The following is a 24,478-nucleotide window of genomic DNA, read 5'->3' as shown; positions in this document are numbered from 1 at the left end:
AATCTTTTGTTGGGAAAACCAGGGAACAAGCACAATCGCAATTTTCTTCTCACCATCAAATGGGCGTATTTTTGTGAATGATCTCATTGTAATCTCCACTAGTGTTTTTCAACTAGCAGAATTCTTTCTTTTTAATTTCGTTAGAAGGACTGTTCAGGTTTTCATCCAGTTTTATTTTGATCGCGTAAAATACTTGTATTATTTCTTTGAATTTCCTATTTTTCAATTTATTGATTATGCTTGTATTAATCAGTTGAGCCTAAGGTATGCGTAACGTTTGTGCATTCTAGCAAATTCCCGCATTTCGCTACTAAGTCAATAGAATGGATACAAATTTCCGAGTAAAGCAACCGTCTACGATTCTCTTCTCGACGCCTTGATGACGAAATTTCTGTAGCGTTCCTTGTCAGCGTTGGGGCCGTGCACAGCTCGGACCTGGTCCCTGACGGCGCTCGCAAGCTCGGATTTTTCTTCTGGGCTGACCATCTTGGCAATTGGAAGGACTGCAAGATAAGCCGCTGTGCAGGAGAGCAGAGAAAACATGACCTTTTACTGCTTGCGATTAAGGTTCAAAATTTTCAAGGAAGAAAGGCACTGTATAGCAGCCTTTTTCGCATCTCTTGTGCAACATGAGCTAATGGGTTAAACACTGGCTAAGTCGTTGACGTACGAAAATTGCTCTTCGTGCTTCAGTGCTTTTGGTCACGTGCGTAGGAATTGTTCGGAAAGAATGGTAAGACGTCATGTAGCACCGGACAGCTTACTTCACGAGGCGCTGCCTGCAAAACTTGGTACGAACAACTCAACCTTATTGCCTGCATCAGGCAGTTGGTCAGGTGGTAGGAAGGTTATCAGACAAGTGGGAGAGAAATGGTGCCTTGCACAGGCTCTGGAAGATACAATCAAGCCTGGCGCTTTTACTATCCATACAATCAATTCTCCAGAAGCTGCTGTTAACGTTCACCATGATAATTACAAGCCTTATTTCTGAAAGCCCATTCCTTCAGCTATGTGTTTTTCTAAAATTTTTCACATCTTGCAAAGAGGATATGCGGACTATTCGAGACGGGTAAGTTCTTACGAAGTGGCATATTATACGTTGTTGCGCGAATGTTTGAATGCGGTTCGTTACAGTTTTCTATACATTATAACAGAGTAATGCTGGCTATGTACTGTCATTTGCATACCCAGCATATCGTCCTCGTTCCACCCATGGATCACGGTGGACTGGGGAACTTCAAGTATACTTGGATGAAGGCCGGCCTCAAGGAGGATTCGTGACATGAAGCTCATCATCTCGCGGGTGTCCTTCATGTCTTGCGTGTCAGGAATGAACTTCAGCAGCACCTGGCAGAAAATGGGTTATACTGTTGCTAAGAGATAAATGGAGCACCGTAAATTATAACTAATAAGCTAAGGGTAGCGGTATAAAATAGAATAGTTACGAAAATGACAGCAGGTCAACCAAAAAGCCTGTTTTTCTATTGAGCACCGGAGCGGATGCAGAAGAACACGAGCAAGAGCTGACCTGTAGAAAGGGGAGGCTGTGACGGTACATGCAAAAAGAACGGCGGCTAGTGCAATCGACATTCCTTGCAAAATGCGTACCCCTCAATATTTGCGGTGCGTGTGACATAGCGCCGTTGACACCTGGCTGAAAAATGAGGAAGAAATACCAGACCGCAAAGTAGAAGCTGAACATCAAGCATAGTACACAATGAACGAGAATTCCTGCATTAAAACTTCAATGCTGTTCGTGTCCGTTATGCACAATGTTCGGGTTTATTAGAATTCTTAACTGGAGGATCACAGTAAAGTAATCCAAGGTGCCCCAGCAAACAAGACTTACTCAGCAACGGGCATGCTGGATACACTTCAAAAAAGAAATGAAGACACCACCATATATGCTGAACAATCGTGGTCATCAAGTGCCAGTGAAGAATTCGTCTAACGTCCGTGCAGAACTCTTAAAGACTCCGAGCTACACAAATATTATTCATAGTACCTGCTGCAGAGAGAAAGGTGTGTTTCTGATACATGTGGCACACAAATATGGCCACTCCCCTGTAATACTTTCATGAAATTTGAGGAGGTATGTTTTGTCTGAGTCCTCGCTTCAACGTGTGGTTTGGAAAGTGATACGCATGCGTTCAACGTGGTTAAAAATTTGACTATGTTGGCCTTATTTTTCAATTGCCTTCACTGAGGTAAACAAATGTTACTCTCTCCGTTAATGACTGAACTTTGGCTTCTAAATCGAACTTTCTAAAACCAGTGTCTGTGAGTTCTCACAATCTTTTTAATGGCTTATCAATTGTGATTAAAATGTTTACTAATTCTGGCCTTAGAGAGCAGGCAGCACAGCAAAAAATCACTGAACTTATTTATTGAGTACTAATACACAATTAAAAGCCTCAACGCTGGGACAAAGAAAATACATGGCTGAGCAGTACGGAGCCGCTATCACATTAATAGTAACATACAACAACCTTGAAATCAAGAGTTTGACGAAAACTCGTCTGGTCGTGTTGAATCATAAAACGTGACATTGAAGACGCCGACCTCAACAAAGAAAGGAACCCACAAAAGAAGTTTCCGCTCCCATACGGGTACCTTGTTCACAGAACTACTGTGTTGTTCACTGCTGTGAACAAGGCTCCCGTATGGGAGACGAAGCGTATTTTGTGTTTTCTTTTCTTTGTTGTGGTCCGCGTCTTCAATGTCCCGTTTTACTACAGCCGCCTATAAAGCCAAGCATAGTAAGTAATCGTTCGCGCATCTCCATCCCCTTCCTCTATATAGTGGCGGATTTGTAGGTTGTTTTTTTATTGTTATTGAGTAAACTTTTTGGCACCGGTATTGTTCTCACGAATTCCGTTTGCTACAAATCGAAATACGCTTCTTGTGCGACAATACTATAGCGAGGACGTGTCGCAAGAACGGCTCCAAACTGCGACCATTTTTAATGTGTGTTTGGTTTCCAACTTGTGCACCGCTCTCGTATGCGCATTGTCATTCTCTACATGCTTGACAGCGGAAAGCGAGTGTGCAGAGTAACACAATCATAGTGCGTTGGAATCTTCAAGTATAATATCTCCGCTCCTAGCCGCACTGGCCACGAATATTGCAAAATTTGGCGCACAGTTCAAAGTGGCGCGTTTTGACCAAGTGCGCCTAAAAGTACCACGTAGTGGGATTACCCACCGCGCTTGGAACGACAGCTACAAATCCGACGATGCAGCCGTTTGCGCGAAAAGCATGTGTTTGCATTTCTATGACGTCAAAAAGTGTACATTTCACATATCTGCATTGGACACGACAGAGAGGAGCCTATCCGAGCTCCCGTCCTCCTCCATATCTGTCTGCCGCATACATTGATTTGCGGGGCCGGGGATAGCTTTTTAGCGAAAGTTTAGTTCTCCTCTTTACTCGTCAAAATAAACTTATCCTCACAAAAATGTAGAGTTAGGCTTAGTTCCTTCGCCGATTATTGAGCGAATGCTGGTAAGGATTAAATGCGTCTGAGGCTGAGAAATTCGGTATTTCGCATGCATGCAACCAGTACGGTAACGCTGGCCCAAGCATATTTACCGGCATTTTGGGCACACAAAGAGCCAACCTGACCCAAAAGGAGCCACTTGGCCTTGTTTTTATATTTTGCTAACGTTTCGCTACATTTCATTGTGTTTCTTTTGGAGCATGTTTTGGCTGATTGGCTTTCGCCTGCTTGTTTGGAGCACGTTAGGTACTAAGCTTAGCATGTCTGTTTCGAACTTGTTTGGCCTCTCGGCTTCGCCGTTTATCAGCCAGAACGAAAGCTTGCGCTGCGGCCAGCTGGGATATGAAAATGCTTTCGATATTCCCGTCGCAATGAAGAAAATTTCCAGGGTGTACTTAAGTCTCATTAGGTGCAGTAAAGAGAAACCGTCCAATACGGCACCTATTTCGCCTCTCCCCCCCCCCCCCCCTTTCTTTCATTCGCGTCTTCATCTTTTCTCAGACGGCGCTGTTCTGAGTCTTTTGAAAGCTTCATGGCTGATTCCGACTTACGTTCTTAGTACTGCCTTCGCATAAGTTCTATATTGGCACCCGCCAGGCAACCACCGCGTAGGAGAAAGACGAACCACGCGGGCACCATGTGGAAGGTAGACGAAACTGAAGACCTGCGAAGTACGTTGGCTTGGCGGCCTGCTGCGGGTGTGACGTAACAATAGAGCACCTACTTGATCACTGCCCTCGGTTTGAGCCTGAGCGTGTCCTTCTTGATGCAACTTTCCGGCGCTTAGATCCTTGTCACTTACAGAGGCCAAGATTCTGGGTCCTTGGACTAAACCATCATTGCAGAGGACAGCAAAAAGGCCCTTCTCAAGTTCTTGAAGGCCAATGGATTGAGTTCAAGGTTATAAAATTTCAGACTTGGCCCGGTGTGCTCTGTTAGTAATGGCTACGGACACAAGGGAAAGTGATCTCCCGGAACTCTCTTCCTTCGTTCCTCTTCCCACGAGTAGGGTAGCATACTGGGCGTCGGCAAGTTAACGTCCCTGCATTTCTGTTCATCTTCCTTTCTCTCTCTCTTTCCATTTCCTGTAGTCCGCTCAGCCTTCACCTCTAAATAAACAAATTTCAAACGCAACAATATTTGAAAGAAGACGGCTGCATATGTCGCACTGGAGCCCCTGGATCTTCGCAGCCAGCGCTTAGGTGCTGTGCCAGCACTCCGGCCTGAAGTCACCGTCTTGCCAACCTAAAGGTTCAGACCCAATCTTCAGTTCAATCCAGATCTTGGACACATCAACGGGAACCCCACGTATTTACATATGAATATAAGGATGTCGTTGAGCACTGCATGACGCCTTATCAGCGACTCCGCAAGTATAACCGCTTGGTCCCGACTGTTCAGCTAAGTAGTGCCGTCTTCTTTCTTGCCGGCACCGCTCTTCTCTGGTGTGAGAACCATGACGACAATCTGAATACTTGGACACGGTTTTGGAATAAAATTACCGATTGCTTCAGTGGTATAGTGACCAAGAAGAAAAGAGCCGAAAAGACGCTTGCACAAAGAGCTCACGTCCTTAGAGAGACGTTCAGGATATACATCGAAGTGCAACGATTCTGCCGACTTGTCAGCAGTAACATGTCTCATAATTACAAAGTAGGCCATCTTTTAGAACGAATTGCCGGAGAAGTCTGCAGAATTTTGATCACAAAGAAAACATCGCCTTTGCTGCGGATATAACGCAACATTGTCGTGCCTTTGAAGCCATAAAGTCGCGGCGGATTTCTGCAAAAATTTTTCGGCTATCGAATGTCGCAAGTATAGACAGCGTCGCCTTTCCTTGATATAAGGATGTCACCTCAGTGGTTCGGCGGATCGTGTGTGAAGAGTTGACCACACAGATGGTGTCACTCACGACCACCCCTGCCACACGTGCTCCCTGCTTCGACCACATATGGAGCAGCCCTCTAGAGCAGCAACCGTTACGGCGCAGGAGATTGGTCTCTCTTTTCCGAACACCGACGTCAACTTACCGAGTACCTAACCGGTGACCTACCCGAGAACATGCCTTCGAAACACCTTGACCAGTACCTGCGGGGTATCCTCGGTCGACGCTTTCTGTTAAAGCTGCTGCCGAAGCGGACACATATCCCGCTATAGCCCGCGCCATTGATCTGGGCGTCCTTTTGAACGAAGCCCTTCGTGCTTCCGAGACGACCCACCGTGGCAGCCGCCTGGCCATCTTCGGAGCCGCCTTTTCCGACCGAGCTGAGTCTCCCGTCTCTGAGCGCAGCATTCGCCTCCACATCGACGCGGCCGTTCCCCGTCGCCGTTACAGACCGGCGCGACAGGGAAATTAGCTGGTGCGACCGATGGAAGAAAGGTCACTTAGCGGTCAACTTTGCCCTTAACGCTTCCCATTCTCATGCTGAGGAACTATGTGCCTCTGTCTGTAAACATTGTTAGAGCAGTTGATTTGGTATACAGTGGTGCTGCGGTGCTTTTGATAACATTTTCGTTTAAACATCGTCATGGGCCTAAAATATTTTTTTCGTGCGACCGAGCCACCACTTTTTTCAGTCTTATCGATGAAACTTTACTCCGTGTTGGCCTTTGCTGTGCCTCTGTATCACTGGGTAGTTATCGTTTTAGGATACGTTTTATTGGGTTAGAACGTTCTACGCATGATGAAATCCTAGGCGTTGAATTTTGCGCGAGTGTGGACATGCACTTGACATTGTAGCTGGCGAAATTTATTTGTGACAACACATGTCTGCGTTAGTCGAAGATACGCCCAAGAGTTCCGACGGCTTGCTTTTTCTCATGCAAGAGGAGGTCCTGCCAACTCCGACAGTAGGTTAGGTCCCCGTTAAATCTTCCGGCGTGCGATTGCGGCCTTGCCCCATAACAACTCAGCCGAATATACCAAGTATTTTGAACAAAAAGGTACTGATCCCACATGTGGTCATGGACGCACCGTACAGTTGCATGCACATGTGCCTCTTTAAACAGGCCTTAATAATACTGCGTGAAGAAAACAGCACAACAAGAAGAGGCACGAACAGGAACACACGGAGCGCAGGAACACACATGGCGCTTTGTGTGTTCCTGTTCGTGCATCTTCTAGTTTTCTTGTCTTCTTCGCGCAGTTTCATTATGACTGATTCGAAGAACCAACTAGTCCAACATCATGCCTTACTTTGGTCTTGAACCCTTCTGAACAACCAGTGCGCCTTCCGTCTGGCTCTAAACTCGTGAGATATGATGACTATGGCAACGGCACTCTCTCGTCCGTTTGCAATTGTCCCCGAAGAGCATCCGAGACGCCGGACTATTCTGCTCATTTGTGACTTATGATCAACAAACCGCTCCCATCTTCCGAGCAAGGCGCATTGCACGGCGTTATTCCGCTTCTTGCCCATGTGTTCGAATTTACCTATACCTGATCTTTTTCATCTTGGCCAGCTTCTCAAATGCATAACAAAATTAACACGGGGAATATCAGTATGTCAATCCCATTGGTCAGAAACCGTATCGAGTCTCTGCGCCCAAGCGCAAAATCATTCACGTTAAGGTCCAAAAGATGCTGCATGAAGGATTCATTCGGGAGTCTCCCACTCCGGGGTCTACGCCATTAATACAAGTAAAGAAGAAAGACAATTCATTGCATCTGTGCGTCAATTATCGTCCCTTGAATGTGGTCACAAAGAACGACGTGTACCCATTATCACACAATAATGACGCTCTGGGCTTTCATCAGTTTTCGTAATGTCTCTTGTCGTTTGATCAGCGATTTTGGTGCTGAAAAATACTGATTCATCCATCAGACCAAAAGAACACTCCCTTCATGATGCCGACGGCCTCTTCAAAACAAATGCAATGCCATTCAGCTTGAATATTACACTTCAGACATTCGAGTGTTTCATGGATACGGTTCAAAGTCGACTTAAATGGAATATACGCATGCGCTATCTGAATGATGTTTGCCGAGACAATTAAAGAGCAAAATACAAGCCGCTCTCATCTTCCGAGCAAGGCGCATTGCAGGGCGTTATCCCGTACTCAACTTCATCAGCAAGGCTTGACTCGTCTCCAATTTGAAGAAGTGCCAATTTGGAAAAGGGCGAACTCTCGTTCTTGCATACTTCGTGTATAAGGAGGAAATCCGGCCCATCCGCAGAAGCTTGTTTCAGTTCTGAATTTTGAAAAACCACATACCCTTAAAGGCATTTTGAGTTTCCTCGTCCTGTCTTCATATTTCCGCTGCTTTCTTCCTAGTTTTGCGCACTTTCACACACGCTCGGTTCTCCTTTGCATCCGAATGTGATGCATTTTTTCACCTGGTAAAATTTGCTCCGACTTCAGCACCCCTTCTGCGCTACTTTGATCCTACTGCTGCCACTGAGGTCCACACTGAGGCAATTGGTATCGGTCATGAACCAGTGCTCATCCAGACTCACAGTGGTGACGAACACGTTATTGCGTATCCCAGTCGTACATTAACAAAGTCTGAGAGCAACTACATTGTAACTGGATTGACTGCTTAGCTGTTGTGTTTGTTGTCCACAAGTTCCGCCCATGCCTGCGTGGACGTCCGTTTACGATCGTGACCGATCATCATTCCGTCTGGCGATCCGTCTGGTCGTCTGGTGCATTGGGCTATGCGCCTCTAGGAATACGGCTTTTCCCTCGCCTACAAAAGTGGTCGCGGCTATACGTATGCCGACAGCTTCTCGCGCCACCTACATCCAGCAGGTAGGAGGACTTCGACTGGTGTTTGGCTTCACTCTAACCACCGTTTCCAGATAGGGATGCGTTTCAGGGAGAGCAAAAGAACGACCTCGTATCGCAACCTTTTATTGTTGTGGCCTACACGAGAGCACCGTCTACGCCGTTCATCCTTGAAAACGAAATCCCGTGGAAGAACTATTCGATCGACGGTGCCCCTCTGCTTTTGGATGTGCCATAGAACATTCGTATTGATGTCCTGCACGCCTTGCACGACGTCATCCCGTTGGGCCATCATGGGTTTGCCCGTACACTGCAAAGACTTCGTAAACGCTTCTACTCGCTCGACATGTATAAGACCAAGCTGTCCCGAATGTCAACGTCTAAAGCCAAGCACAGTCCCGCCTGCTGGCCTTTACAGCCGGACAAGCCATCATCTGCGCCTTTTGAAAAAGTAAGCGCCGACCTGCTTGGCCCCATTCCCAAGTCTTCAGAATGCCACCGCTGGGTTATAGAGTGTGTCTACTATGACGAGACACGCGAAAACTGCAGCGCGCTTATAAGCTAAGCCAAGTGATGTGCCATCATTACTGCTGCAGTCCATTATCCTTCGTCATGGTGCTCCCTGTGTTATCATCAGCGACCGTGGCCGGAAGTTTACTGCTGACGTCATGTAAAAGCTACATAGGCTGTGTGGCTCTAACTACCGCCACACCACGCCCTACTATCCAAAGACCAACGGCCTTGGAGAGCGCACAAACCGCATCCTCAATAATATGCTGCCAATGTATGTGGCATCGTATCAACGGAACTGGCACGCTGTGCTACCATTCGTGTCCCTTTCATAATCGTTCGTGGACATTCGTGATCGCGAAGCATGAGGTCACCAAATATTCTCTTTTCTACCTCCTCTACGTCAGGAAGACGTGCGTTTCGGAACACCATCTTCCGTTCTCTTCCCCCAAGACATTTAAACCTACCAGATATTATGTCGCGCTCAAGACGATCGGTGGCTGGCCCACACGTTGCGGCTACATACGGGCCAGGATATTTTGTATGGATCTGGATGGTGATGCTCAAGCGTGGGTTCTTCCAGAAGTTTTTGTTCAGATGGTCTGGGCCTTTCGTCATGCGAGGCGATTGAGCGATGTAAACTACGTCATTGCGAAATGTACCACAAACGGTCGCCACACCCGCAAGACCCAAGTAGTCCATCGGCTTGTCTTAAGCGCTGCCGCCGTCAGCGTTCCTGTCTGACTCGAGGGCGAGATTTGTCTTCCACCGAGGAAACTGTCACGCGCCGCGCAACCACCACATTAGAACGCAGCACGAGGGAACCGTGTGCAAGGGGAAGCAGCTGAAGACGGGCGAAGGACGTTCGCTTGGTGGCCTGCTCTATTTCCTCTAGTCCGCGCAGCCTTCAGCTCTATATAAACCCATTCCGACCACAAAATTATTCAACCACCATAAATGCCGATATTGTGAGTGACACTGAATTGAGCAAAGCTAGCTTCTGGCATAACTCTACCGGACGTTCAGAATATGCGGGTAACACTATTTTTTATACCTATTTAGCCGTCATCCACATGTCGTGCAAGCAGGGGGTCTTAGAGCAAAGCCCCGAGGCTTTGGGAGCCCGCAGTTCTATCGACCGTGCCTGCAAATGGCGAGGTCTGCTAATTTGGCAGCATAGTAGCATCAGGCTGCGCCTGCATTGGTGGCTTAGTCATTAGGTGGATAAGGCGCCCGGCCGTTGGAGTCGGAGTATCGTGACAGTGTACCCGACCCCGGCGGCCGCGTTTCGACAGAGGCTGAAGGGGCCCGTGTGTTTTCTCCCTTTTCAGTCTACAGGAAAGGAGTGAGAGCAACCAGTTTGCTTTGAGGACGAGAATGACGCAGCAACTATGTCGCTTCTCAGACAGTACGTCAACCTCAAAGGCCTTAAACGTTTCGGCTGCCGTTGTACCGCTAAAATGGCTTATATAATCCTAATACACGTATCTGTGTAAAACTTTTACGGTCCTGCCAATTTTGTTTTCTGTGTGACTCCTTAACATTTCTGTTTCGACAGTTCATGTTTCACGCCGGTGTCTCTTCTTAAAACCCCGATATGGTCATAACAAGCATTTTGCACTTACCTCGGAATATTTAGCCCAGCGATCCATATTTGCTAGGCCCCTCCAGACGTCTGCAGTCTCGACAGACGCGCAGTACACAAGAAGGCATTCGCCGTTTGGCGTCAAGAGCTGGGCTATATTCCTGAGTGCTGCCGTGAGGTCCACAGCCCAGTTGAGACAAAAGAACGAGTAGATCCGATCAAAGCGACCGAACTCATGCAAGAAACCTGAAACGTCCGAACATATGTCCAGCTGGCGGAACTCAATTCTCTCGCCGGTCGAGTGACGTTGAGCGTACTCGATCATTTCCTGGGAACAGTCGATGCCGACGATCCTGCGACACGGCTGGCATCGGGGAAGGAGGACCTCACGTGTGAAGTCTCCCGGTCCGCAGCCCACATCGAGGAACTGCTGGGACGCGTCTGATACTTTCGAGAACGATGCCCAACTGCAATCGAGGATGGAAAGGCTATAATTCCATTGCGGTTTGTGGCTTGATGCATAGTCCTCAACAGGCAGATCCACTTTTTTGAGGCTTTTCTGAGATTCAGGAGGTATCTGGGCATCACCCACTTGGTCTACGGGCTCCCTCACGGGCATGGTCTCCACACAGATTAGCGTCCAGACACAACGACTGTGGCAGCAGGTCTGCAGCTCTCTGCACCCGAAAAGAGACGAGCATGGCCTAAAGGCGTGAACACACATGCGCGTACTTTCTTTGCACTTCAGAGAAAAGCAAATCTATGAGAAAGAGATTAGAGTTCCATCCTTTTTAGGTCGGTTAGATTGGGCTGTGAGCTAGTCACTTTGAAATTCAAGCTCGATCTGTCTTTAGTAATCAGGAAACCGGTTTCTGCCTATATTTTTCTGAGATGTTTGAAAGTTCCCCAATTCGCTCCTCCCCTCCTTGAATAAAAGAATAGATTTATGACTTCAAATGTCCTGCACTTTATAGGCCCTAAAATATTTCCGAAGCTGCCGTTTGTGAGGCAGTGTTTTCTTTAGCTTCCACCTTAGTCCTACAAAATAGTGAAAGCTGAAGTAGGTGCGCAGATACGGTAATTCTTTCGTTCGATGCGAGCGCAAAGGGATTCCCGTTAAGCAGTGTCTGCGGCTACCTTCATGATTACATAAGTGCAACTGATCGGTTACATTGCCAGCTGTATACATAATTTTCTCGCATGTTCAAAAATGCTCGATTCTGTTCCTGGTAATTCATATTTTTTTTTGTAAATTCATTTGGCTGTTTCAGTTTTGATATTTATTTAGTCTTCTGACGCAGAAGAAGAAGAAGAAGAAGAAGAAGAAAAAGAAGAAGAAGAAGAAGAAGAAGAAGAAGAAGAAGAAGAAGAAGAAGAAGAAGAAGAAGAAGAAGAAGAAGAAGAAGAAGAAGAAGAAGAAGAAGAAGAAGAAGAAGAAGAAGAAGAAGAAGAAGAAGAAGAAAGATACCTCATTGGGATTATCTACTGAACCTTGGCCAATCCCTCTGTGTGGGTATGTGCGATGTTTACTAAGGAGAAGAAGAAGATACAGTGAATGCAGCCTTCATTTGGACTTTATTCTTCGGCTCTACTAGCTGTCCAGACGAAATACCAAGCTCTTTCTAATGTAAACATTTATTCAAGTTTGGCCTCACAGAACCTGCGCTGCGCTTCCTGTACAAGCAGCTGATGTTGTTATGGGACACCAGAGAGCGGGTTAGAAGATAAGCACTCTTGAAACTGGCCGCATTTCACCTAGGCGTGAACCGGCACCATCATTAGACGGTGCTCGTGTCCTGAGGCAGATATATTTGTTCACTGCATTTTGATTCCTGTACACTTCATGGGCGTATACGCAACGCCTATTTTGAAATGTTCGCACAACTAACACTTTTGGCATATGGCGTCAGCCGCTAACGCAGCTGCCGGAAACAAGGCAGCAGCCGACCGTGTCGTCGCGAGATCGGCCACAAAGTTCTATCTTTGGAATCAGGTTAGAAGTAGTTGCATTCGATCTTATGCGTTTTTTCATGTCGCACATACTCAAGTTAGAAGTGGTTATTGTCAACAGCCTAGCCGCCGCGGCCAGTCCGGGGCAGACACGGCTCCCACTCTCCAGTTCATTTTGTGGTGCGCCAGCTGGGGTCAACAAATTCCAGAAAACTTCCGATTTTGAGCCACTCATTTGAATCTCTCGAACCCGGCTGTGTTTCCCTATTCTATGACGGCACTCCCTCACAAAATCAGACTATAGCTAATTAGCTCTCCGCACTATACGCGCACCCCTTTCTCATTTTCGCGCCCGTCATGCGGCTAGGATATCGTTATGCAAGGTTTGTTTCCTAATCCCTTCCACCCTCTTTTTTTCTTATAAATGTTGCACGCAACATTTTATTTTACTCCCTCGCCGCACTTTCAGTTTCTTGCAAAGCATTACATAACCCTCTCAAATTGTTCAGAATATATGCGCACTGGAAAATACCGCTACTATCCCCTGTTTGTAAAGGGCCTGTCAAACCAGCCCGACACGACAACGGGACGCCTACAAAACCAGTCTCCCGACCGTGCCGTCGCGAGTTCGGTCGCCGAGCTAAAACATTCACCACACACGAACAGGATTCCGCTAGAGTACTTTTGTTTACGTTCATAACAAGCTCTGGGGGGATAGATGAATGTCCATGTAGGTATCATTTCTGAGGATCGTTGGCCGATGCGAAGGTGCTGGTTGAAGTGATAACTACGATACAAGCAAATTGCATCCTATAGCCGCTTGCTGCTTCTGCCCAGAGCGGCTCACCTAGCGTCTGCTAGATCCGCTGCTGCAGGCGTCGTGGAAACCGAGCATAACATTATTTTATTATGGGACGGCTTGGCAGTAAAGGGGCGATTAGAGAAGTTCCTTTATTATGGCGGTGGCTAGTTCCGAAGCGCCCTGCGGCATCGATGTGAAACAAGCTAGGCTTAGCAACGACCTGGGCAGCCGGGAAGCGGCGCAGTTCGTCCCTCTGGCGCTCCCGCAGGCGGCGTATTTGCCGAAAGCACGGCGATTGCACACGCATGCTGTCATTGCTCGAATATACAGGCAGCCTTTCTGATAGCATACCTATTTGCCTTTTTTGGTGAAAACGTGAAGTAAACCGAGCCTGCTCGCCGGCGGGCCAGCCTGGACCCCGTCCGCCGGCGTAATAAAAATAACCTTAAGATTCTTTTTGACGTAAGTCATAAACACTGATACAGAGAAATGTGATAGATGTACAGTTTCTGAGGATCTTTGATCAACACCGAGTTGCTGGTAAAAGCAACAACTTTGATACGATCAAAATTTCTCGCCAGAATCGCCTCGCAAGCTGCCGCTGGCCCGCCGTTGCGGTCCGGCTCGCCTGGCGCCCGCAGCGGTCCGCTATCTCCGAAGCCGATAGCGTGGCGGAAATTTAGCATAATTTTTATTTCTGGTGAGCTTACATTATTAACAGCAAAGCGATATTAGCAGTGCACCTTTCCGCTGCGCCTTGGATGCGACAACCAGGGCAAACAGGCAGGAGCGCAGTTCGTCGCCAAGCGCGACCGCGGGCGGCGCCGTTGCCGAAAAGTCACTACTAGCGCAAGCATGCTTTGTCGCTGCTCGAGTGAAGCTGGCAGACTTTCTGATAATATGACTTCTTTGTCTTTTCTGGTGTGAACTTCAACACCAGGCCAAGCAGTAATCAGACCGCTGCGGGTGGCAAAGCGTACGCTTTGAGCTCGAGTGCATGAGTCGAGCGGCGCAGCGATGCTTGCTGCTCCGTGTGTCCCTGCTTGCAGTGGGGCTGCAATTCGCAAGCAGTGACCGGTGCAGCGCGGGGCGACTTTTCGCACATGGGTCGCCTGCTTTACTTGTGTCGCAAGTGTCACACTGCGGACTGCTTCTTATCAGCAGTTCTGAAGCCGCCGATTTTTATTGGTCTTTCATTACATATAATGGAGGAGATAAGGCAAAAAGCTGCGTACGCAGCTTGACTAAGACCTTATCCCCTCAAAGGCAAAACAGTAGTGAACACAGACCGAACACCGAACAGAAACTAGTAACAAAGAATAATGAAGACAATAGTTACAAATGTACAATGGATTCAAGTATCTGCGCAAAAGAAAAACAAATTTCGGTTAGGAGCAAACACAAAATGCAGTGATGAAGAAATTATGGGTACGGAAGGAGCATGAGTAGCACAGCATATTATGACGTGAAGCAATGAAGGCACATAAAAATGTCTAGCACATCATTTGACATAGGAAAACAAAGGAAAAACACGGTTAGGTTCTTACTCGCTGAGCATTAAAAATAGCGATAAGGACACAAAAGTATGGTACAGCTGCGCATTGCTTAAGATATAAAACTAATAAGGACATTACAAAAATAGTGTCGTGAATTATCATGAAGGAAAAAAAAGTTGTTTTAAATGTTTGAGGTGAATGTTAAGAATGTCTATATTTTCTTGAAGAAAATTGTTGAGAAGAGTTGGTATCTGATATTTTAGAGATTGTGTTGCATAATTAGTTCGATAATGCTCTACTTTCCAGTATAAGGGATTTCGCGTATTATAACCCGATGGCTCTTTGATTTCCAACTCACCAAGGTTAATAAGATAATTATTGTGCTGTAGTTTGCCACGAATCAAACATTTACAAAGCTGGTGTCTATGTATATCATTAACGCTTAGCAAATTCAGGTTATGGAGCAAGGGTGCAATCGGATGATCATAGGCAGACCGGGTCATAACACGGATTGCCTTATTTTGGAGCCGGGACAGTTTTAACTTGTTGCTTAGTGTGGTAGTACCACATACAAGAATGCAATAATTTATGTGCGACATGAACAGAGAATTGTATAGGATTAATGCTATTTTCTGAGGAAGGTAGTCTCTATGGCGATGAAAAATACCTACCATGTTTCCTAACTTGGAACCTATGTGGTTCACATGGGGCCACATGGGGCCACATGGGGCCACATTCGCTCTGTTCTCCTTGACGTCGGGTATAGGAGTATCTTTTCATTCCGGAGGTTCCTAGTTTCTTATGCGCGATGTGGGGAATTTTCTTCTTTTTATTATTTTACCCTTAAATAATGTCACCCGTCTTGTTTACCCGCGAGCGGCTGGATTTATTTTTCGAGCTATGCCTTTCTGACCCTAAAAATAAGTGCCGCTCAGTTCTGGGCTGCTCTCAATCTATGTTGATAATCACGATTGTTGAGGAGTTTGTTTTACTATGCTGGGATTTATTTAAAAGAGTTAAGAATGAAGCGTCCCGGCCCATGAATTTCGCATAGCAGGAAATGACAAAAAAAGCGAGAACGAGAATGGGCTATGTCGGCGGGAGCTCTCGCTCGTTGTCTTGCTAGTGTGACCTGGGAGTTGGCAGACCACCGGCCAACTGGCGTCTTGTGGGAGAGCTGGCGCCGACGCTGACACTCGGCCGACTGTTTTAAAAGGCGCAGTGCGACATAGAGCGAGACATCTCGAAGACATGGTTTTAGCAGACCGAATCTGCTGACTGTTGGCCTAGTGTGACAGGCCGTTAAGCGAACCCCACCTCCACCTCTTAGAACTAAGCATTTTCAGGTACAAATACTGTCTACGCACCATAATACTGGTGCCTTTTACTTCATAAAATACACTATTATTATGTTAACATTTAAGCTGGTTAGCTGAATTCGGGCTAATAGATGTTTTGGCGATTACGTTGAGCACCGTTCACTTAAAGATTTTCCTGCTCATAGTTATCACCCATTTTATTTTTCCAAAATTTCGAAGCTCCTTTTTCTCATGAATCTCGGCCTCAACAAAAATGGGGCATTTCGCACGGGATTGAAACACAAAGCCGCTGATACGCTCTCACAGCAAATTGTATTTCGACACGTCACTCCGAAGCCTGTTTTCGCGTCACCATCTTTTCCGTTCAGCCAGCGGTGGTCTCCTCCGCTCGCTGGCAAAGTCATGGTGCAAGAGATCACAAGGAACAGGTGTGTCACAAACTGAACCTCGTTATTAAGCCTCAATGTGCCTACGAGGTGGCAACGTGATTTTTTTTAAATGGCGTGCATAACGCCCAGATTGCGGTGATCCCCAAAGCCGAGGCTAATATCGTTTCCAGTTGTGCACAAACTGCTAAGGCTAATATGAACGGCAGCCTCGAAGCCCTATTTGCGAAGAGCGGGCTAAGTGTAACAGCCGATAGAAAATAATTAACAGCCTGTTTACGTGCCAGTTTCCTGATGTACCTCATCATTGGAAATACTGGGTGCAAAAAATCAGTCGGTAGACAGAATTAGTATTGAGAAGTCAAAGAGACATTGACTGAAATGCCCTAGATTTTTTATATTAAGGAATGCGTTAAGCTGGTATTGGTGACTTGAGAGGACTTGCAAAATGCGAGTGCTTATTCCTTAATCTATAAGGGTTTCACTCCCGTGGTTGTGATCTGCGGTCGCTCCTTTGACGGGACAGATGACATTTCCTATCTTTTAACAATCGAAAAGAAAGAGCCGCCACATAGGCTTGAAATAATATTCGCCTCTACTGTCGCAAGTTTTCGTGAGAAATGCTGTCAAACATCTGTGTTCAAAGTACACACAGTTTTTACTGAGGCTAACTACATGCTTGAAATGCTATGGCGCATCCATTCGGCAAGACCTTAGAAGTTCCGTACGGCGTGTCATAGGTCCAGTGAAAGAGAGAGAGAGAATGAAAAGGAAACGCAGGGAGGTTAACCAGATGTGAGTCTCCGGTTTGTTACCCTACACTGGGGATGGGGGATAGGGGTTAGAAAGATGACAGAGAGGAAAACGAAAAAAAAGGAACCTGCACAGATGGAGACACACACACACAATGCGTTCCAGTTAAAGTCTTTCACACAGGTCGGTAAATTGTAAGAAGCGCAAAAGCGCTTGCACGGCCTTCTGCTGCGACGGTAGGTCCTTTCGAAGTTGTAGCATTCTTTTTTCGGATAGCGGTTGGCCGTCCAGTTGGTCAAGTTCGTGGCTAAGGCATGCCGTCTGTGGACTGTACTGCGGGCAGGAGCACAATATATGGCCAATTGATTCTTCATGGCCGCAGTGATCACAGGTTGGGGTGTCGGTCATCCCTATGCGGAAGGCATAGGCTTTAGTAAAGGCAACACCCAACCAAAATCGATATAAAAGCGTGGCGTCTCTGCGGCGAAGCTGTGATGGCGCTCGAAGACTTAATGTTGGATCAAGTGAGTACAGTCGCGTATTTCTTAAATGTGGCTCATTCCATTGCGACTCGGTGCACTGCCGAGCAACTAGGCGGAGCTTCCGTGCGGCGTCAGTTCTAGAAAGAGGAATTGGGACGTGGCGCTCCTCAGTATGGGCTGAGCGGGCAGCGTGATCCGCCCGTTCATTGCCGATGATCCCACAGTGACTTGGAAGCCACTGGAACGTTATTTCAGGGCCGGCATCACTTATATGGTGTAACGTCTCTGTAATATAGAAGATTAGTTGTTCGTGGGGCCCGCGTCGTAGAGGTGACAGTAGAGACTGCAGTGCCGCCTTCGGATCGCAGAATATTGTCCATTTGTGTGGCGGTTCATCACCAATGCGATGAAGGGCAGTTAAGAGCGCTGCGAGCTCTGCTGCCGTCGATTTTGTCGCGTGGGTCGTCTTAAATTTGATTGTTGTAGCTTTCGCTGGAATGACGATTGCCGCCGCGGAGCTGCTTGGAAGGACAGATCTATCAGTGTAAATATGCGTTGAGTCACGGTAGTTCTCGTACAAATGTAGTAGCGTGAGCTGTCTAAGGGCTGATGATGACAGATCAGCTTTTTTCGAGATACCAGGTATTACGAGTTTGATTTTTGGTTGAACGAGGCACCATGGAGGGATCGAACGTCTCGCAGCCGGAGTGAAACAAGCTGGCAGTGATTCATCATATGCTGTTATCGTTTGGCTGAAAGATGTGTGTGGCCTGTCCGCTGGTAGAGAGGCTAAATGGTGAGGAGGAGTCCTGGCTAGATGCCTTATATGGGTCCTGAGTACTTCAATTTCAATGTGGGTCTTGAAAAGGTGGTCTCTAGCGATTGCTATCGTAGCCACTTTTGAAGCACTCTGAGGCAGGCCTAGACAGATCCGGAGCACTTGACCCTGGAGACTTTGTATTGTGCGTAGATTCGTTTTGCCTGTGTTGTTTATTGCTGGCAAGCTGTATCGCAGAAATCCTAGAAAAAGCACCCTGTACAGTTGTAACATGGCACTAGGCAACATTCCCCAGGTCTTGCCAGCGAAAAACTTGATCAGGTGGCAGATGCCTGTCAACCGTTTTTTCACGTATGATATGTGTGGGCTCCATGACAAGTCCCTGTCTATTATGATACCTAGAAACTTGTACGATCGGACCCGTCGTATTATTTGGCCATTTAGCATTACACTGTAGTTTGCATTGGGTTTGCGCGTAAATGGCACTAGTGCGCATTTCTCGGAGGAAATTTCCAGGCCTCGATTACGGAGGTAGATAACAGTTTGTGTGGCGGCTCTCTGAATTCTCGCTCGCAACTGTAGGTGTGTTACTGCAGATGTCCATACGCAGATGTCATCCGCGTACATTGATAGCCTGACTGTGGTTGGCACGTGCTCAAGGAGAGCAATTGGTGTTAGATTAAATAACACGGGGCTAAGTACACCGCCCTGGGGCACGCCGCGGTAGCTATAGTGAAGAGAATTATGGCCTTCCTTGGTGCTTACAAAGAAGGATCGCATGGATAGATAGCTCCGTATCCATTGAAACATCCGACCACCCACTCCTACCTCTGCGAGAGCAGAGAGGATGGCTTCATGCGTAACGTTGTCATACGCCCCTTTAACGTCGAGGAATAAGGATGCGCAGAGACGCTTACGGCATTTCTCATGTTGAATGTAGGTCACCAAGTCGACGACGTTATCGATCGATGATCGACCGCGTCGGAAGCCCGCTATGGCATCTGGGTAGGTGTTGTGGTACTCCAAATACCACTCCAGGCGTCCTAGGACCATCCTCTCCATTACTTTGCCCACACAGCTCGCCAAAGCGATCGGGCGATATGATGAGAGCTCCAACGGCGACTTGCCAGGCTTGAGCAGTGGAACAAGGCGACTTGTCTTCCAGGTTGTTGGTAGCGTGCCGTTTCTCCAAGATTCATTGTACACCTCAAGAAGAACTCCTCTCGCTCGCTCCCCCACGTGACACAGAGCTCGGTAGGAAATTCCGTCAGGTCCTGGCGCTGATGTGCGGCTACACAAAGCTAATGCTGCCTTAAGTTCGTGGATCGAGAATGGTAGATCCAACCGGAAATCACGTGGTGGCGGGCAGCTGCTCGAAGGCGATGGAATGTTGGTAGCTGTGAGTTGGCCGGGTAATCTGGCGCAGAAATCCTCTGCCACGCCAATCTCAGTTCTCATTTCAGAAAAGGCAAGTGCCTTGAATGGGAATCGCTGTACAGGAAGTGTCCGCAGCCCGCGCACCGTTCTCCATAGTTGCGATAAAGGCTTGCGTGGATCTAGCGACTCACAGAAGGCAGCCCAACGTTGCGATTCGAGCTTGTCTAACCGGCGCTGTATCTTCTTTTGCGTGCGCCTGGCGGTCCGTAGATCGTCCATTGTTTTCGTACGTCGGTACCTTCGTTCAGCACGTCGTCGGATTGCTTGTAGTCGTTCTAGTTCCACATCAAAATGATTAAGTTTCGAGGAGCATGTTAGAGTACACATAGTGTCTTGCACCACGCTCTTGATTGCCTCTTCCAAGTCGAAAGATGAATTGGCGTCGCAGTGTTCTTCCATAATAGACTGAAATTTAGGCCAGTCCACTCTTTGGATCGTATCCTGTGTTTTGGAAGCGGTCAATCCTCTGATCGTGACGTACGTGGGGATATGGTCGCTTCCGTGCGTTTTTATGTCCGCAAACCACCCTGCACGTCTGACTAGGCTGCGTGAGACGAATGCCAAGTCCAGACAGCTGCTGTACGTGGAGCCACGTAAGAACGTAGGACTTCCATCATGCGGCAGCCAAAGTTCATTACTGGAGGCGAAAGATACCAGAGCTCTGCCTCTAGCGTAAATGATCCGACTTCCCCAGAGTGTATGATGGGCGTTGAAATCTCCAATGATGACCCAGGGATTGGAAGTTGAGGAAAGGATGTCTCGTAGTCTTTTGTAATCAAATCGACTTGACGGAGATAGGTAGGCGCCTACAAAAGTAAAGGCCAGATTCTTTTTCCTTACGTTTAGGCATATATATATTGATTACTGTCATTAGGTGGTACGGGCTGATGAGTGTAGGTGAGGTCACGGCGAATAAACACCAAAACCTTACTGTTTTCATAAACAGCTGACGACATAAATGATTCATATCCAGAAAGCCTGATTTTGTTCGATAACTTCGGCTCGCAAATGACGATAATGGGAAACATATTGGCGTACACGAACCGACGGAAATCTGAAAGGCGCGCTTTGAGTCCGCGGGCATTCCACTGAAAAATAGCTGCTTGTCGGACCTCTTCCCTAAAAGACCAAGGCTGTGAAGCCATGATCTACTCAAGGGTTGCAAGCAACGGACTCAGAGCGTCCAGTACTTGAAGCGCACTTCTGGCAGACGGTGTGTGCATGTTGCTTAGCAGCAAGCGAATGGCATTCATTAAAGGCCTAATAAGTGCTATCACTTGCTCATCTGTATTCCTCGACTCCTCGGATACAGCACCTTGCTGTACTGTGGGCGGCTTCTTCTGCGGCTCTTCTGGCGGTCGTGTACGCGGAAGTGGCGGCCATTCCTTTGTGGAAAGAGATCTGGCAGTTTTCTCCCTTCCAACATCGGTGTACGGAGTGCTGGAAACGTCCGCTGATGATGATGCTTGACGAGGTGACTTTTCCTGAAAGCTTGATGTTTCCCGCCGTGAAGACCTTCGTCAGTGACGTCGTCTTCGCCGTACTTTCACAGCGGCCTCTTTGTGGGTAGAGTTGTCTCTCACCATTTGTTTAAGAATGGTGATCTCTTTCTTGATCTGGGGACAGTCTTTGGAAGAGGCGCAGTGATCACCTTGACAGTTAGGACACTTCAACGTGGTTGCGCTGCAGTTGTCTTCTGAGTGGGGTTCGGCACATCGAGGGCACACGGCCAAATTTCTGCAAACACCCTTCACATGTCCAATCTTCTGACAATTGAAGCATTGCATAGGTCTTGGAATAAATGGTCGAACCTGGTGGCGAAAGTGGCCGACCTTCACGTAGGGTGGAAGGCAGTCGCCTTTGAAGGTTATCCTCACACAACGTGAGTTGCCGAGGCGACCAACATGCACGATCACGTTGTGTTCGCTTGCTGGTTTTAAGAGAATTGGTAGGTCTGCATTAGATATTTCATTGTCACTGTCATAGATGACTCCTGTTATTGTGGCACCATTCGTTGGCACGATGGATCGGACCTTGATGTTTCCCAGCTGCGTTACATGTTGAAGTATGGTCCGTGCGCTCGGGTTCATCACATCGATCGCCAGGATGTTTCGCCTAGTGTTTATCCTAACATCCTTGATCTCATTTGGCACGGTGTTTTCTGGATACACGGAGAGTGCTTGCCTGTTGAGGACGCGCAGGTTGTCGGTAGCGTTCTGTGGCACAAACAGGATGGAGTGAGGCCATCGCTGAGGAGCTGTTTTCACAGTGTCCGAGCTGGACGCCGAAGATGAGTTGATAATTCTTCGTTTGGCTTTGTGGCACTGGACAAGTCGAAAGCTATCTTCCGAGGACTCGTCACCTGATGCGCAGTACAGCTCTGTGTCCTCGCTGCCACTCGACGTATTTCCTCGCTTCCGCGAACCGATGTCCGCGGGTGAACGGGAACCGGGAGGATCCTCGGGGTGTTGTACATCCATCACCGCGATGGAGGGGGCGGTAGACCCCACAGGTGCAGTAAGAAGTCCAGAAAAACACAGAGACGGGCGAGACGTGTTCCGCAAGAGAAGCACTTTGTCTTCTTCCACCAGGGTCCAGTGAAAATTACTGGAATAAGTGCCGACAAAAGAAGGAGTTTATGGTAGCGCTGTATTTATGAGAAAAGCTACAACCGACATGTCTTTATCACTTTATTTATTTTTTCTGTAAACTAATGCTCTCGATTCCCTGTGTCAGTACCATGAACCAGCAGGGAGACATGTAACACGGTTGCGATATCACGGGTACCTTTCTTTTGAGATTGCTAAGTATGAGCGAAGAATAAAAGTGGACTGAATGAAAAAATTCGGTACAAAAGTGTACAATAAATAATGATATTAAGCCACTACAAAGTTACATTTCTGTTGGTTATCAGTTTGAATATCCTTACACTTCAGAACATGAAGCGTCTTGCTCCTCAGCAGTACTATGTATTGTATGATGCGATTGGCCGAGCAGCAAGACCGATATCAACCGCCATTAAGGTCTGCACCCTTTTATTTAATGGAAGCGTGCTTTGTAAAGGAAGTACGAAAAACTGGATGTTGTTCATTCCTTATTAAGTGCAATCCTTGGCGAAGACCCACAATGAAGACACCTCGAGAGATTAGCTGCTTGTCATTTCTGGTGCTAGAGTCTGCATTGCGTCATCTTTAAAAAAATACATACACAGTACATTTCAGAAGACACGATACTTCCAAGAACGCTATAAAAAAGGCCTCCCATCAGGTGTTCTGTTTATTGGATACCTTCGATGACACGCAAGAAACAACATTTCTGTCTCAGTGTACCTCTCACAAACTATTCGATCCCAAGATGAGAACTTCGAGACGCACTTTGCGACAATTCTTTAGTCTTCTTTTACCGGACCGCCTAAGCCTTCGCTACACCTCCCAGCGCGGACCTTTATGGTCAACACAATACGCCAGACTCCCTGTATTTATAAAACATCCTCGGAGTTGTAGAAAAGGTATTCTTATCCGCCATACTATAAACATTATGTTTAAACCATGGCTATGTCCCATCTCATTTCGGAGCTTACCAGCACAAAAATGTATCCAGATTCAGTCTACACGTTGAAAATGATTTTCACACTCTCTATAAGTACCAATAAAATGCCATGTAACATGGAGTTAGGAAGGATTTCTTGTTATTGGGGCCATTTATTGCAGTTTTGACTCTCAATAATCGAAACAGAAAATAACTTACCTTACAAGTCCCTTCCTGACAAGCTAAACAGAATCTGTTTGATTCTTGGCCTGCGTGCAGAACTACATCAACCGCATACTTCGCTCTCCGAAGAGACGCCGGCCACGTTTTTATGAGCCCAGTGGTCGGTGAACCCGAAGAATCCCACATAGCAGGGATGCGTTAGTACTTTCCATCTTAATTCACAATGACACGATCAGCACTGTCATATGAGCGATATCTGGGGCACCGACCGACCTGTTTTTGTCCTTTTAGGCTTCTAAAATGAGGACGCTAAATAGATCTTTTTTAATGAAAAGCTTAGAAAGCAGTTACTTCTACCGAAATGTTTGACGTGTATTTAGCGTTGTCATTTTAGAAGCCTGAAAGGACAAAAGCAGATGAGCCGGTGCAACAGATGACGCGCACTGACCCTGCTGCTGATACGTGTCATTGTAAAATAAGCTTGAAACACACACACACACACACACACACACACACACACACACACACACACACACACACACACACACACACGCACGCACGCACGCACACGCACACGCACACGCACACGCACGCACGCACACACACACGCACACGCACACGCACACACACACACACACACACACACACACATATATATATATATATATATATATATATATATATATATATATATATATATATATATATATATATATATATATATATATTAGCAGACAAGGTAAAGAAAATGAGGGGCTCGTTTTTTTTAACAAACGTATGAATGGAGTCAACAGTCACCAAAACAGCGTATCTATGTCCCCTGCCAAGCAGGTGACATTGCTACGCTGTTGACGATGATTACTTTTTGTTTCATTAACACGAGAAGGTTAGAAATGTGGCCGCGAACACACGTACAGCACAAACAGCACTGAAGAGCAATTAAGTTCGAAAAACTTGTTTGCTTGCCGCAGCTGTTGCGTCGGTTCCGACCACGGCGTTAGCGACCTCTCCACTAACATTTTTCGCGTGTAAGAGACATTTT

General features: G+C 47.0%; 1 protein-coding gene across 1 annotated transcript; it reads right to left on the bottom strand.

Annotated features, from left to right (window-relative positions):
- Nucleotides 1–23,589, bottom strand: LOC144104380 (juvenile hormone acid O-methyltransferase-like). The gene is made up of 4 exons (XM_077637342.1): nucleotides 23,473–23,589; nucleotides 10,363–10,999; nucleotides 1,188–1,347; nucleotides 1–518 (listed from the first exon to the last, which is right to left on the bottom strand). The coding sequence occupies exons 2-4, from the start codon at nucleotides 10,939–10,941 to the stop codon at nucleotides 355–357; spliced, it is 903 nt and encodes a 300-aa protein (XP_077493468.1). The 5' UTR covers nucleotides 10,942–10,999; nucleotides 23,473–23,589; the 3' UTR covers nucleotides 1–354.
- Between the last annotated feature and the right edge of the window lie 889 nt (nucleotides 23,590–24,478).

Source organism: Amblyomma americanum, chromosome 9 (genome assembly GCF_052857255.1).
Source record: "Amblyomma americanum isolate KBUSLIRL-KWMA chromosome 9, ASM5285725v1, whole genome shotgun sequence".
NCBI lineage: Eukaryota > Metazoa > Arthropoda > Arachnida > Ixodida > Ixodidae > Amblyomma > Amblyomma americanum.
This window is presented reverse-complemented; position numbering and strand designations above follow the sequence as displayed.